The sequence below is a fragment of the Sinocyclocheilus rhinocerous genome, unplaced genomic scaffold (assembly GCF_001515625.1).
Source record: "Sinocyclocheilus rhinocerous isolate Xijiao unplaced genomic scaffold, SAMN03320098_v1.1 scaffold974, whole genome shotgun sequence".
NCBI lineage: Eukaryota > Metazoa > Chordata > Actinopteri > Cypriniformes > Cyprinidae > Sinocyclocheilus > Sinocyclocheilus rhinocerous.
In genome coordinates, this window is record NW_015627262.1 from 243,901 (window position 1) to 261,055 (window position 17,155).

The 17,155-nt window shown below is 36.8% G+C and overlaps 2 protein-coding genes across 3 annotated transcripts in view; both read right to left on the reverse strand.

The window, feature by feature from the left end:
* prcp (prolylcarboxypeptidase (angiotensinase C)) overlaps positions 1–12,329 on the reverse strand; it is a 22,812-nt gene extending 10,483 nt beyond the window's left edge. The window contains exons 1-6 of the mRNA XM_016536153.1: positions 12,059–12,329; positions 4,296–4,436; positions 3,207–3,308; positions 2,940–3,121; positions 2,097–2,248; positions 1,327–1,499 (exon numbers count right to left, since the gene is read on the reverse strand). Coding sequence (XP_016391639.1) covers positions 1,327–1,499; positions 2,097–2,248; positions 2,940–3,121; positions 3,207–3,308; positions 4,296–4,436; positions 12,059–12,271 — 963 coding nt within the window. The 5' untranslated portion in view covers positions 12,272–12,329. The remainder of the gene's footprint in view (positions 1–1,326; positions 1,500–2,096; positions 2,249–2,939; positions 3,122–3,206; positions 3,309–4,295; positions 4,437–12,058) is intronic.
* Positions 12,330–15,029: 2,700 nt separating this feature from the next.
* rab30 (RAB30, member RAS oncogene family) overlaps positions 15,030–17,155 on the reverse strand; it is a 10,295-nt gene continuing 8,169 nt past the window's right edge. For both annotated transcript variants that reach the window (XM_016536176.1, XM_016536182.1), the window contains exon 5: positions 15,030–16,658. In XM_016536176.1, the coding sequence (XP_016391662.1) occupies positions 16,408–16,658 (251 nt within the window). In that variant the 3' untranslated portion in view covers positions 15,030–16,407. The remainder of the gene's footprint in view (positions 16,659–17,155) is intronic.

Sequence of the window (17,155 nt, forward strand, 5' to 3'; positions counted from 1 at the left end):
GAACTATGCGGCTGTCCTTTTTGTATTGTTTCAATATTAAGCCATATTCTTGAACTGGATAATGAGCTTCTTTTCAGACCACTTGCCTTTATGGATGTGAAACTTGCCATGTAGTAAAACGATTTCATATAAAACATATGACTTGTGTCCATGTCATTTCCCCATAGTAAATAAAAACGAAATCATGTTGTTTGTCTTTTTATTGCCCAACTATAGGGGGAATTTAATTTACACAGTGTACTCACAAATTATCCAAGGAATGACATAAACCGAAATAACAAGTGGCGTTTCAGAAAGGCGGGGCATAGAGGAGAAACAATAATGTACCGTATGTGGAAAATAATGTGTTTTTTTTACCTTAAACCGCATAAACACATTTCATTTCACCAAATACACAAAATAATGTTCTTTTTAGCAACATCATATGACCCCTTTAAAATGTTTTCTAGGTCGGCAACTCACTAGCTTTAGGAGCAGACAGAGCTTATATTACTTTCTTGCCACGCACACTAGGGCTCTTCATATTCATTTTCCTTTCCTCTGTCAGATAGATTAAATGAATGAAAATACAGATGCCTCAGGAGTCTGACAATAAACATGTTTTCTGTCCACGCCACCCTCTAACCAAAACCGAACAAAAACCTGAACAAAAGCTCAATTCTGAGGGTGAAAGAAAACAGAAGCTTTATGAATATGAATGAAGCTATTTGCATACTGATGTAAATGGGTACAACAGACTTATTATCAGAGATGAGTCAGCATTAATTCATACCGACTAGCTGTGAAATCCAGCTGTAAAAGTAGAATTTTATTTCTTTTGTTGTGTTTTAGTCATTAATTATTCTTGTAAGGTGTGTCATACTTCATTCATTTTTTCATTTTTACCACTTCATAGTCACAATATACTGAAAAACTATGCCATTTATGTAAAAAACTTATCTGAAATGTATGAAATGTAGGCAGGGCCTAGCAAAAGGTCAGTTCTAGTGTTCTTAAATATTTAAACAATAAATAAAATACAAATAAATAAATACCATATTAAAAACCATTTTTTTATACTTTTATTCAGCAAGGATGCATTAAATTGATCAAAAGTGACAGTAAAGACATTTATAATGTTACAAAAGATTTCAAATTCATGTATCATGTAAATACTGTACCATGGTAATAATAATTCTTCAACATGGTATATTTTAAATTACATTTTTACATATATGCACTTGGCAGACGCTTTCATCCCAAAACAGTGCTTTCAAGGTATAAACTTAGAAGGTGTGTGCCACAGTATATTCTGTAAGGGAAACCTTGGAAGTGAACTTATCGTACCTTAACAGGCCAGGCTGGAAGTGGTTGGAGGAAGTTGGCTTCATATGGATAATCCACCATGGCTAAGTTCACCCAGGTTTCCTGCAGCCAAGCCTTGAAGCCGTACACTTCGTCTGGAGTCTTTAAAGAACTACACAGTCCAAACTCCTGAGACAGCCACTGCAGACCCTCACCTATAAAAGAAAAGCTGATCAAATGAGTCTAGAAAAACCCATAAGCTTCAAAAAGAGAGTTACAAAACCATGAAGAATCCCAAATGAGCATGGGTTTAAAACAACTAGAACAAAATCTTCAACTATCAGTCTTGGCTAGTAAAGGAGTACAGGTAATCTTGACGACATAATCAGATAATCAAAATCCGCAAAACAAACATCAAGTCCTTGGAATTGATACACACATAATTAGATTACAGAGAATTTATTTATTTATTTATTTTTTTAATAATTACAGACTGATTACCAGGTATCAGGTAATGGCAATAAATTGGTTAACCATTTACTGATTGTGTCCCAGTAAACTCGACTAGTTAACTAATTTAACTGCTATACTAATGTTCCATGAATTTAACATTAGTTCAAAACATGCATTAAGTAAAAATATTAAGTTTCCAAAATTATTGATTAGTATTATTGATTATTTTAACTGTGTCTTTTGTAATCAGTACCACATCTTCCAAACATTGTCAACAATATTATCTACACATGCACGACATGATCACAAAAAATATGTTTAACAAAGGGCAAAGCAGCATAGCAATCACATTCACAAACCTGATGCTGAGACCCTGTCAATAGCCGCCCATGACCTCCTGATGTTGCTGCTACAGTTGGTACCACTGATGGTGAAGTCATGGGTGACCACTTTGTAAAACTCTCCACAAGGCACAATGAACTGCCAGATGGGAGCAGACGCGGCAAGAGCACTGAAAACATCAGAAGGTCACAATCACTGATCATCCTATTACACAGTAGAAAAATCAACCAATAATCATGAACTTCTCTGCTGAATTACATCACCTTCCTCAATTAAACACATGGTTACACACTACAGTTAAGCATTTTACTATTCCAGAATCCCATGGCACTCTAAATGTAAGATATTATTCAGTTTCTAGGCATGATACTCCATTAATGTACGCTGTACTTATGAATTTTGAATAGGCTAATATTTCACATTTAGATATAAACTACACAAGCTGTGACCCTTAAGCACTTATTAAACGTTTGCAATGTCAACTTCATAGATTTAGATTTTGTGTGTGTATACATATATATATATATATATATATATACGTGTGTGCGTGTGTGTGTGTCTATGTATATGATAAACAATTATACACAATACATACATACTGTATACATATATATATATATATATGAATGTATGTATGTATACAGTATGTATTGTGTATAATTGTATACATACATAGAAACACACACACACATATATGCTGTTAGCATGTACACGTGTAAAATATCTAAGTACAATATGTATTTATGTAGAATACATGTATATGTATAGAAAATAATTTTTTATGAAAATGTATTTTAATATGAATATATTATAATATAATGCAAAATGTATATATAAACATGAACGAGGCAAACTCTCACCCTACAACTGCACTGGGATATTTCATCCTCAGCCAGGCCGCCAGCATCCCGCCGTAGGAGCCGCCAATGGCGATGACCGAACTCTTCTGAGCTCCAGGCAGGGTTGTTTTCAGAGCTTTGATGAGCACTGCAAAGTCAGCTAAAGCCTGTTCTGAGGTCAGGTAGTTCAGATACTTTGTATTCTGGAGGAAAGGAAAGACAAGCCCAGAAGGTCAAGGACAGTGTTAGCTAAATTACCCTTATTGCTCGACAGCGGTATTGACTCACGCTGTAAGATTCCTTGCCGAACGGCATAGACTCTCCATAGTAGCGATGTTCAGCAAAAACCAGCATGGCTCCCAGCTCTTCTGCTACATCCCACATGAAACCCTTGGGAAAAAGTAGAGATGGAGATATTGAGTTTTCGTTTGGACTAAGAGTTTGCAAACTATCTCTACAAAATGTTATACTTTTACAAGACATTTTTCCTCTGGATGGCAATATTTCATATTTGATAGCAGTATTTTTGAGAATGATGTAATTGTGAAGTACATTATGCTGATACTGATTATCTAAGGACACTGTGCTTAGTATTATCATCAACTGTTAAAGGGGTCATATGATGTTGCTAAAAAGAACATTATTTTGTGTATTTGGTGAAATGAAATGTGTTTATGCGGTTTAAGGTTAAAAAAACATTATTTTCCAAATACTGTACATTATTGTTTCTCCTCTATGCCCCGCCTTTTGATCATTTCTGCATCATTAGCAGCACCAAAAATAATAAGTGTATAATAAACAGCGCCTCGCCATTTTTTCAGTGGCTTTGGTTCTGGAAGTATTTTTCCCACCCATTTAAAAACTTCTTTGTTTAAGAGTTATAAGCCATGAACCACACCAACCAGCTATAAGGTGAATCACAACTTTACACACTTTTGATTTGAAGCAAAAGTATGTGAATAATAGACAAAAAAAACAAAGGTTCATGACTCTGTACAAGACTTTCTCTGCAAAATCATGGATAATGTTGTTTTTCTGCTAGGAATTCCACTTTTGAACATGATTATAAAAAAAAACAAAAGGTGAAATAATGCGGGCTGATCGCAACAAAAGCATATAACATTGATTAACAACCTCATAGCTCACAGTAGGTCTGTATTTAAATGTTTATACGTTATCATTCACAAACATAAATTCCCCTATAGAGAAAATAAATGTTCTTTCTATTTCAGGAACCTTGCTGTTGCATTTGCTGTTTTCCTGCTTGGCAATTCAATTAACAGAAGTGGTAGTTCACAGTTTTGTCATTTCCAAAATCTCTATACCTTTTTTTCTGTCATTTTTTCCAACCGAAGATATAAGAAAATGCATATTTACAGTGTTGTTACAGAACCATGAAATGTCTCCTTCATTGCCCGTGTAAAACAGGATTGGGCCTCCTTCCTTGTGCCAGTGCTGGTCATTAAGAAGGTACCTCTGTTTGAATGTGCCATTCTCCAAAAAACCGAAATGGTCAATCTGTAATAAAAGAAGTCTGATTAAGAAAATAACTGCTTTTAGTTAAAAGAAGAAGAAAAAAAAAGAGAGCGAAAAATACACAAAGGAAAATAAGATTATATATTCTAAGCACACATACATTTCAGTAAGTTTCATTAGTATTTTTTGCATTAAAATGAATTTAATTTAATGTCAATGTCATTTGGAGAAATTTTGCATCCTCACTAATGCATCCTCTGCAATGAATGGGTGTCGTAAGAAAGAGTCCAAAACAACTGAAAAAAAAAAATCACAATAATCCACAAGTAATCTACACCACATTTAACATCTTGTGAAGCAAAAAGCTGCATGTTTGTAATAAACAAATCCATCATTAAGACATTTTAATAAGAAATTTTTTAGCCAGAAGCAACGGTTTGAAGTTGGATTTGTTAAACGTTAACTGATGGACTGGACTGGTGTGGATTACTTGTGGATTATTGTGATGTTTTTATCAGCTGTTTGGACTCTCATTCTGACAGCACCCATTCACTGCAGAGGATCCATTGGTGAGCAAGTGATGTAACGCTAAACTTTGTTCCGATGAAGAAACAAACACATCTACATATATCACATGGCCTAAAGGTGAGTAGATTTCCAGCTAATTTTTATTTTTGGGTGAACTATTCCTTTAATAATGTTGTTTTGCTACTGTTTTAACCATAAGCAGTTATAATGCTGTTACACCCCTGTCTGCACTTAACGTACGTAAACGATACTACACTGTCTTTATTCCTGGGTGGTCTCCTCAATCTTCTGGCCTTCAGCCATCTCATATTGTTGAGCGTAAAACCTCGGCGCAGGATGGAGGGATAATTAGCCTCAATTTGTATTAAAATCTAGTGCCAGCATCAGGGATGCCACATTAGTTCCGGTTTCAGCAGAATTGTAATATCCATTCATACGGTCCAGGGGCCTTTCACTGTCTTCTACATTTCCATAAATTCTCCAAGTTTGAGTAAAAAGAATGTTAAAATTTGTTCCCAGAGCTGCAATGCTGCAGTTTTTAACAGTTTTCACTCTTCTGAATTCCACCCAACACTTAATAAAGAATGTTCTAGTGTTTTTTATTTTATTTTTTAAATACCCTCTTTCTTCTCCCGTTGGCAACAAAAGAGGCAGAAATTTTATGAGCCAGTGACAGCAAAAGGACACTGAATGCTCACAGTTACATTCATTCTACAGCAATCAGAACCTGGCTGCAGGTCAAATGAGTGTCAGCTATATTCACATGCTTTAGTGAATTTCTTATTAGCTTATTTTCTGTGTAAGCGGTTACATCTGAAGCCTCAAGCTCTAGAAAATGGCATTTTTACATAATGTATAAGCCTATTCATTTCATTTTCACTTAAAAAACATTTTTACAATATTTTATCATAAAAGTGCATGCATTTTCTTGTTAAAATAAATACTAATAAATATACTAATAATACATAAATGATTAATACTTTTTAAAAATACTTTATATTAAATTTACATGTATTTTATTTTTTAAATATTACAGTAACAGGATTATAAACATCAAATATCAGCATTCCAGTCATCAGTGTTACATGATCATTCAGAAATCATATAATATTTTATATTATTATCGATGTTGAAAACAATTGTGCTGATTAATATTTTTGTGCAAACTTTAATACATTATTTCAGGATTTTCTGATGAATATAAAAGTTTAAAAGAACATCTTCTATTTGAATTTTAAATCTTTTGCAACATTATAAATGTCTTTACTGTGACTTTTGATAAATTTAATGCATCCTTGCTGAATAAAATTATTTTTAAAAATCTTAATGACCCCAAACTTTTGAATTGTAGTGTAACATCTTTTTATTATACAATATCCACACTCTGTTGTGAAATTACATATAAATTTAAATCTTCATCATCATCATCATCTTTAAAATGACTATGGCAGATTTGAGAACTGAATGCAATCCCCAAACAAAACATTTGATTTTGGCTGCATTATGGACACTGGTTCAGAAATGCAGCGCCCTCTCCTGGTTGTTACAGACTTCCAAAGCAAATGTACAACCCTGTAAAAAGGAATGAGGAACAAGAATCATCCATCTACTACCTGTTTCCATGTAAAAATGTAGACAAGGCCGGATTTATGCATTGGCATTCTAGACACGTGCCTATGCTCGCACGTCCCGAGGGGACCAGTTACAATAAGGATAAATAATTATTTATTCTACGGGGTATGCCTACCTACAACAGCAAAAGAGCCAAAACTTGAAAAGACATTAACCAAACAAATAAATATAACAAACAATACAACAAAACAAACAATACGACAAACTATTTCTGTGTTTTCCACATTTTATTATCTACGAAAAGCACACTTTCTTTCTCCTGCTCTTTCTCATAAAAACGCACACACATACAGTACAGACTCACAGTCCAGCGTGGATCAAACACACGTACAGAAACTTGTCTGCGCTGACCTGGCATGCGACTTTATCAATAAAGTAGATTTGCAACTGAAAAGCTATGACATTTCTCAGCATGGAGGTAATAATGGTGCTGTATGTCTATATTTAGGTCTATATGTGTGTGTGTGTGTGTGTGTGTGTTGCGCCGGACAGGGGGTAATAGTGGAACAGAGTAACAGGGGCCCATGGCGAGTGGTGGGGTCCGATCGTGATCCCCAGCCCCGATCCAATAGGCCTATATATATATATATATATAACATTTGCTGAACACCTTTTTGAATATCTAGATCTTTGTTCTATAGGGTAAAAAACCCTCGCAACAAGAAGATCAGTCACTGTTGCCGTAGCACTACCCACTCAGTGAGATTGGATAACACTGGGAAAACGTACCCGTTCACCTTGGAACAGGAACGTTGTGGAAGGCCCATTCTTCCCGAAGGAGGTTTCGGAAGCTCTTACACATATGTAAACCGTTTAGGTGCATGTGGAAGATTTAGAGGTGATTACAACTAGTGGTCGACCGATAATGGTTTTTTGACAGCCGATGCCGATATCTTGGGGCAGACGGCCGATATAATTTTATTTATTTTAATTAATATTTAAGAAATTTTAAAATAATTTGAAAATGGATTAAAAAATAAATGTGTTAAATAAACATACTTATACTTTAGATCACAAAGTATTTTTCACAAATAAATAAGCGCCGTCAAAATACAAGTCCTGCCTCGAACGCATCGGCCAAACAGGAAAACTTACCGATGAAAAAATGCCAAATATCGGCCGATATATCGGCCTTGGTGATATATCGGTCGACCACTAATTACAACTCACTTGGAAAATGGCAGAAGTCTGCCGGGGGAAACACGGGCTCTGAGGCTATACCGTGGACTTTAAAGTGAAAGTGAAAGTGGCCAAGTATGGTGACCCATACTCGGAATTAGTGCTCTGCATTTATCCAATCCAAAAATGCACACACACAGCAGTGAACACATACACACCGTGAACACGCACCCGGAGCAGTGGGCAGCCATTTATGCTGCGGCGCCCAGGGAGCAGTTGGGGGTTCGGTGCCTTGCTCAAGGGCACCTCAGTCGTGGTATTGAAGGTGGGAGAGAGCGCTGTACATTCACTCCCCCCACCTACAATCCCTGCTGGTACGAGACTCGAACCCACAACCTTTGGGTTACGAGTCCGACTCTCTAACCATTAGGCCATGACTTCCCCATAAAAGTCGTGTTACACATATGGGATCCACTTAGGTCTCTACATATGGAACCCAGCCCTCTACAGGTTCTCACGGATTCACCGAGTGAGGGCCTGGCACCAGTCGTTACGCCACCTCTGGCTGCCTAGGGGATGGAGGAGCTCGACAGGGTCTACAGTACGGACTCTCTGTAGCGGTCTTAGCAAGCCGACACCGAGGCCTCTTGGTGCTTCTACCCATTTGAGATGAGAACACAGGAGGATACCGGTTCAACACGAAGGCTATAGAACCTAGCGAACGTGTTGGGGGTCACCCAGCCCGCAGTTCTACAAATGTCTGTCAGTGAGGCGCCACGAGCCAGCGGCCAGGAGGATGAAAAACTTCTAGTAGAGTGAGCTCGCAACCTGAGCGGGCAGGGCACATCCTGTGCTTGATAAGCCAAAGTGATGGCATCCACAATCCAGTAGGCCATCCTCTGCTTGGAGACGGCATTCCCCTTCTGCCGGCCTCCGTAACAAACAAAGAGCTGTTCTGAGTTCCTGAAGCTTCGTGTCCAGTCGACGTACAATCTTAAAAGCGCGGTCGGGACAAAGCAAAGCTAGGGCTGGGTCTGCCTCCTCCGGGGGCAGCGCTTGCAGGTTCACCACCTGATGCCTCAAGGGAGTAGTAGCAACCTTGGGCACATAGCTGGGCCGGGGCTTCAGGGTTACCTGGGAGTCAGCCAGCCCAAACTCTAGGCACGATTCATCGACCGAAAATGCGTGCAGGTCCCCTACTCTCTTGATGGAGGCCAATGCAACCAGGAGCAGTGTCTTCATTGTCTTCTTAATGAAGAACTAAAAAAATTTGCTAAATAATCTTTAGCTCAACTGACTGCAAAGGCACAAATGGGACCCACTGTAGTGCTTCGAGCACCAGAGACAGGTCCCAAGAAGGTATAGAGGGAGGTAGAGGAGGGTTCAACCTTCTCGCCCCCCTAAGGAACCTGATGACCAGGTCGTGCTTCCCCATCGTTCTCCGCTCCACGGGGTCGTGGTTAGTGGAAATAGCAGCGACGTAAACTTTAAGGGTGGAGGGAGACAGCCTTCGCTCCAACCCTTGCTGCAAGAAGGAGAGCACGACTCTGATCGGACATCTTCGGGGGTCCTCTCGACGAGAGGAACACCACTCGACGAATAGGTTCCACTTCAAGGCGTAAGCGTGTCTCATAGATGGTGCTCGTGCTGAAGTGATGGTGGCCACTACCTCTTGAGGTAGGTCACCTAGACCCTCCGCATCCCATACAGGGACCAGACGGGTCTGGATGCGGGTGCCACAGGGTGCCCGGTCTCTGAGTCAGTAGATCCTTCCTCAGAGGGATCCGCCAGGGATGGGCTGTCACGAGAAGCATTAGTTCCGGGAACCAGGTCCGAGTGGGCCAGTAGGGCGCCACAAGCAGGACCTGCTCCTCGTCCTCCCTGACTTTGCACAGTGTCTGTGCGAGAAGGCTCACTGGGGGAAACGCATATTTGCGTAGGCAAATGTATTGTCTAAATGTATGTATTGTCTACGATAATTACATTTTTTTTTGTATTGTTTTAACAAAGTGCAAGCTGAAATGATCGAGCCACCTATTTTCTATTTCCTATTCACTGCATTATATAGCCTATTAGAATGTAACTATATGACTGCATTCGAAAAATTGAAAAACCCCATTCAATATATGAGGTCAAAAAATGCATCTGTATTAGTTTTTGCCTATATCATATAGTTTTGCAACATCACACTAGTGCTGTTTTTCCCAAATATGAGTATGACCGCAAAAGACCGTAAGTAATGGCTGCTGAAAATTCAGCCTTGTCACCACAGGAATACATTACATTTTAAAATATATTAAAGTAGAAAACTGCTATTTTAAATTGTAATGATATTTCACAATAGTACTGTTTTTACTGTATTTTTGATCAAATAAATGCAGTCTGTGAGACATAAAAAAAAATAAAAAAAAGGACTTATAGCAAACTTTTGACCGGTAGTGTTTCAACTACTACTGACAAAAGCCCCCAAAATACTGAGATTTCTTTTTTTTTTTTTTTTGTCAACATCGCACCCTATTTTGTACACATTAATGCTTTTTGTACTGTCTAATGAATTTGAAAACAGTTTGCTCTTGGTTGCTTGTCAAACAGTGCTCTCCATTTCTCCATCCACAGCCAGCAACAGATGCTGAAACGACAACTGTTCAACCGCTCAATGAAGAGAATTAAAAACCGACAGACTACAGCTCGACTCGAACGGGAATGTGAAACGAAGAAAAGAGGGAATGTAAAATCCTAGACCCATGTTACATTTCCTGTAGAGTTTCTGCTTATATTCTTTGTAGATCCTCATTTTAACAGCCTCGTCTGTGCTGCTACGACTGTAGGCTACCGTTTAAGGCATACTAAGTGCTGACAAGGACAAAACCAAGACAATGAGGAGCAAGAAAGCCAGGAAATGGCCCTAATCTTCCTGACGACTCAGAGGATGAGTTGAACAGACACAATTGCCTTCACTCTGGCGTGTCCAGGTCAAGATGTAATTAGGCTCAGAGTACAGCCTAACAGGATTGTTTTTGTCTAAAACTAGACGCAGGGCTTTTCCTGTGTCAGCTTTTCCCACAGACAGCATGTAAAAGATTAATTGCTAAGCCACCCTTCAGGCTGAGAATGAGATTAAATGTTTCTGAGATGTAAATTATTAAACAACTGCCAGCATCATAACATGATTTTAATAATTATATATTAAAGAAACAAAAATGTAATTGTGTGTTTTAGTCAGTGCATGTTAGACCATCAGGAACTCACACACACGAAATGCAAATTGAAGGGACTTTCAAGATTTCACTTTCAGTTCAATAAAGTGAAAAACGGGCAGACTGCCAGCATCAAATGATATGCCTCTGCACACGGGACCAAGCCCAGAAGGGTGAAAGGATCTGCTATTATTCTTTGGGGGCCACAAGGAAATTTCCTGCAGACACAATACAGAGCAGAACAGCACAGATTATGGACACATTAAATAAAGGAAATCCGTAAAGGAAGCCCAGTTGTAAGTTAATGAGCAGCCACAACCATATAAATCTGGTGTTGTTTGCAAAATAAGGCCTGGCAATGTGATCTATCACAAGACTTTCTGATTGACACAAGTTGACTGGAATGACAATGGTTCACAGCGGTGATAAATGACAACAGCTGACCTGTTAAAAACAAACAAATTGCTGTTACATGAGATTCTGATTACAAGATTAAGGTTACAGAAAGATTGCAGGTAATCGGTCTAACCACTATTTTTACAGATATTAACTCTTTTGTACTTTTTTGTTTTTTTTTGTAATGGAGTGCACTGATAAATTGCACTATTCGGTGCATCTTATTTATTTAAGTGAGTATTACCTGAATACTTACTATTTACAGTCATACATTTTCAAGTGAGAAACGTAGCATTTTAAGCGCATCTGTTTTAAGCCACACCAAAGAACAGATGAAAATAAATTTCCAACCATTTAGATCACAAGCAACTTTGCATAAATAAAATGGTCTAAACAATAATAATGACAATGATAACAATAACAACAACAAAAATTATTGTTATAATTATTCTTGTTGTCTACCATTGTATGCATATTCATCCATTTTACTTAAGTTTGCAAAATAGCAAGTAAAAAGTCATAATGTTTTATTGTTGCAGAATAAAATGCATTATTTTAATTAGTTTGTTTGTTTGCTTTCATATTTTAATTCGTTTTTACTGTATTAAAGCTTAAATTAACTAAATGTGTATTGGTTATCAGAAAATTGCATCAAAAAATAATCTGGATTTCCATGAAAAACTTCGAATCAATGTAAACAAATGGATTTCTTGACATGCATTTAGCTAAATGTAGATTTCTTAAGAATAAATGGCCAGGTAAGAGAAGTAACGAAATAACCAAGAGACTTACCTGTTGATCAAAATAGAAAGTTTTGTATGAGACAGATGTGTGATGAGGGTAGGTTTGGACTGTGTCTCTGCCTAAGAGCTGTGGTTTGAGCGCCAGTGAATTACAGCTGAGGATGATGAGGAGGAAGAGCAAAGCAGTGCTGGTCAGTCTCATGACTGAAAGAGTGAATCCAGTCAGTGCATGTGAAAATATGAAGCGATGGATCATTTGCATACGAGGAACTAGGAAGGATGTCAAATGACTCGTAGTTTCTCCATGACGCAAAACTTTTTAAAACTTCACAAAAAAAAAAAAAAAAAATTATAACGTAACGCCTTAAAATATATACAATACCGTAGCTTTAAAGTTTTTTTTATTTCTCAAATTTTAGACCATTTTAGAAAATTATCATGCAGTAAGCTTGCTAAATCTGCTCATCATGTGCGTATAGTTATTAAAGGTGTCTTTCTGTCTCTGTGCTCACTCAAAACGGATTATATCTATCGTTTCTGTCCATAAACGGATTGTTTTGTTAACTTCATATAACGAAACAACGTGCTTCCGTATTGTAAAAACGTGATCACCGTGATGCCTCATGGGTATTGTAGTTTCTTGTTACTCCTCACCTCTTACGAAAATAGTAACCATATTGTCATTTATTTTTAGTAAAGTCATAATAAATGTACATGGTATCCTTCTATAATTAATATGATTAATTTATCTATTAACAAATAGGCTTATATAGGCTATATTATTAGTCATAATGATAAACATACTACTACACGTATCAAAACTTTAAAACGCGAAAACAAATGCACAATTATTTACTTGGATGAGAATCTATGAGTCTATAAAAACAATAGTAGGTTATTGTTTCCTCAGCAGATTTGTTGTTTTTTTAACTAATAAATTATATTTGTGTGTGTATTATATATATATATATATATCTCAACATAGAAATCTTACATATTTCCTACAATATAGTTAGTGTCATAACTATGTTTATTTGGAGAAAGGTATTAACTTGCAGTCTATATGCTGAGAATTAAAACATAAGTTACAGAATTGCTCAAAGAAAACGGCGCATTATGGCGCAATACTGAATTGCTGCAGTCATGGGGTTTGTCTCATTATGATAAATGTATTACACATAATGCATCACAACTTATATATTGAAAGCACACACTAAAACAATAAATGTACAGTTATCTACTTTGGATACAAATTTAGTGGGTTCAAAGAATGGCGTTTCATCTTCACTAGACAAAAGACTGTTACTGTTAATTGATGAATATTGTACTTCACATAATGAAATGGTCATAACAACATTGTCCATACAGAAAAAGTAAGCGCTTAGTAATACATATACTATACTGGAAATTAGGGCATTTAACATAGAAAAGAAATAATTCTACAGAGTCCCATTGGTACACAATGCAACACATTACAATATGGCATATATCTGTAAAACAAAAATACCTGACAGAGAAAATACTGTGCATGGCACGTCATGTAACATAGAAAGAAAACTGTTTATACAAAACTAGAAAAGGCTATCACTTTAAAATAAAATGTTAATAAAAAGGCTTAATATCATATAAGCAGCTATGTGTAAATATGAGGAAAATGCATTATATTGCAAAGTAATTGGCATGAACCAAAAAAGCTGAAACAATTGGTCCTCAAGTTAAACATTGTTTAGTGTTTTAGTGAATACAGTTTGTTGTGTAAAAAAAACACTCAAAACAAAATAACTGAATCATGATCATCACAAATATTAACAAGCACAAGGCATCTAAAACCTCAGTTGTAATTTACGTTAATTTTGTTTAAAAAAAAAAAAACGGCTCTGTAGCAGCAATTAAAATACTGAAAGTCTATAAAAGGGGAGATTCACAGTTCCTTTGTAATGACACAGGTGCAAACAACCTTACAGCACAGCCAAGGTTGGAGGTACAAGGTCCAACTGTTTAAAAGTCATTAAAATGCACAACACAGTTCCAGAACAGACAAAGGCCAACCGAAATCAGAATCACACTGTATCACACCGTTAAACAACTCGCAAAAAATCATCTTTTCCTCAATATGATGCATTTGGAACACAAAGACCATTTGTGCAAGAACTCACTGAAACATCTATGAAATGCATCTCATTCACACAAAAACTACACACACACACAGTTCTCTTGACCTCTCAAGCGCCAAAAGCTTTAAACATCGCTACGGTTATTACAATACCAAAGCTGGACTAAATTAACTACAAAGCATACTGGTATATTTCAGTTCTGATAACAGATATAAATGTGTAAAAGGACAGAATATCTCCAAATAGGAATCGGAGTAATCCTTGGAAAAAGAAACTATCAATATGGAATGAAATTTGCATTTTAGACAGTGCATTATAACATTAAGCCCATTGTTTACATTTTAGCGTATAATGAGCAAAGATATTAAAGGACAATGTCTAGAACTTGGCCACTAAAAACCTGTCTAAACCGAATGACCATCATTCACAAGTTTGGGGTCAGTATGATTTTTTTAATCTTTTGAAAGAAGTCTCTTATGCTCACCTAGGCTGCATGTATTTGATCAAGACTACAATAAAAATAGTAATATTGTGAAATATTTTAACTCCAGTCTTCAGTGCCACATGATCTTTCAGAAAAAAATTTTAGGTGCTGATTTGTTGCTAAAGAAATATTTCTAATTATTATCAATGGTGAAAACAGTTATGCTGCTTAATACTTTTGTGGAAAGCATGATGTTTTTTTTTCTTTGATAAATAAAAAGTTCATAAGAACAGCATTTATTTGAAACAGAAATCATCTGTAACATAATAAATGTCTTTCATAATAATTAATTGTCCATTTTGATTCATTTAATGCATCCTTGCTGAATAAAAGTATTAATTTCTTTAAAAAAAATGACCCCAAACTTTTGAACAGCAGTGAATTTGACCTCAAAATCTAATAATAAAAAAATAATAATAATAATAATTTTTTTTTTGAAAAGAAAATGGGAGCTTATTTTATGAACAATAATGTTCCTATTACTGTAATGCAACTAATCTCAATCCTAAACATAATGCAAAAAAAAAGTATGTAAAGTATGTATACATGTACTGTGAAAATAATAAAAATCATTAAAAAAAAAAACAATTGCGTCTGGACAGTATTATTCCCATTACTGTATTACAATACTGAGAATCTACTGAGATTTATCCTTGAAGCAAACAAAAGTAAAACTTACAGATCAATATATCGACCCGGTTTTAGTGATATTTTGGGGTGAAATATGACCCAAACATGTGCTCCATGTGATTCCCCAGTGCTATGTAATATATGACGATGCAAATGGCAGAGGCACATTGGGTTTTTGCTATGACTTCTCAAAATGACATGGCCTTCAAAGCCAAACTTCCATGCAAGCAGTAAGGGGAGTTTATATTCTTATAAACTGACTACCTGATAAATGAGGATTTAAAATGGCGGTTTTACTTCACATCTTTCTGTCACAGATTATTTAAGGGAGCTGGCTATCTGTTTGCATGATTGATTTCTTCATTTAAAAAAATGCATGCATAAGCAACCTCAAACAATCTCGCAAGCAATCAACAAGAAGTGCATTTTGTGCAAATAATAAATGTGCACACCAACAGACAAATTTTGTGGCAATGGTTCTTAAAGAATCAGTTCACCCTAAAATAAAAACTGTCATCCTTTACTCACCCTCATGTCATTCCAAACCCGTAAGCATCATATGGCTTCAGAAGACTTGGAATATAACTCACAAGTCGCATGGACTGCTTTGGTCACTGTATATTTTCTGTTGGAAAAGAGCTTTGTGAGCATTCTTCAAAACATCTTCTTTTGTGTTCCACAGAAAAAGTCAGTCAAATGGGTTTGGAACAACATGAGGGTGAGTAAATAATGACAGAATGCTTATTTTTGGATGAACTAGTCTTTCAAAGTGGCTGAGACTGCTGATGAAAACCTGCATTCTCGTTTTTTCAAATCGACAAATACATTGGCTCTCAAGTCAGCAGGGAAATCCCAACTGCTGCATTGTACAGAAGTATAGAAAATCTCATTGTCTGACCTATCAGCAAGAATATTTGTGTAACAAGGCCCTTTTTTTCTCGCCAAAAGCATCTAGGAGCTTCGGACCCACCTTTAAAAGCAGCATCATCTTGATATCGTGTTTTTCCCAAATGTTTTAAAATACCCAGGGATTTAAGAAGGGTAAAAGAAGTAGACTTCAACAGCAGTGGAAAACAGTAACCACTGCAACTACGTAGTGGTTCCCAACAATACAACCACTTTGTATGCAATCCATGTTGCCCTCTCAGCCAGACAGAGTGGCCAAGTCTACTAGTTTATGCTGCAGCAACTCAAGTAATTGATGTTTTTCCCTTCTCCAGGCATGGGAGTGGAGTCGTTGTTGTCCAACGTGTTTTGCTTGGCCTCGCGGATCAGTTTGCAGGCCAGATCCAGAAAGAGCTTCTCCACGTTGTCCGATTCTTTGGCAGAGGTCTCCAGATAAAGCATGCTCTGCGCCTCCGCAAACTCCTCTGCTCTCTGCCGATGGACTTCTCGCTTATCGGCCAGGTCTATCTTATTCCCTGCAAACAATAACAGCAGTGAAAAGGGCTCAAATGCTCTGGTTACAAGGACATCAAATATGTGTTGACAGCTAGAAGGTCTAATGTAAGCCAGTTAGTTTGTTCAGTGACAAACAGCTCCAAAAACATATTAAACTAATGTTGATGGACAATTTCCTGCATTGGTTTACAGAGTGCATTGTGACCGACCGACCGACTTGGCAGTCAGACAGATCAATAGATCAAGATAGATAGACAGATGATAAGCCATATATTATGGCTATAATATCAAGGGTTAACAAGGGTTAGTTCACCCAAAAATGAAAATTAGCCCATTAATTACTCACCCTCAAGGCATCCTAGGTGTATATGACTTTCTTCTTTCAGATTAATCCATATTATATATATAATTTATATTAGTTATATTAAAAATTGTCTTTGCTCTTCCAAGCTGTTTAATGGCAGTCAGCGGGTGTTGCAGTTCATCAGTCCAAAAGAAGTTAAATAAAGTGCATCCA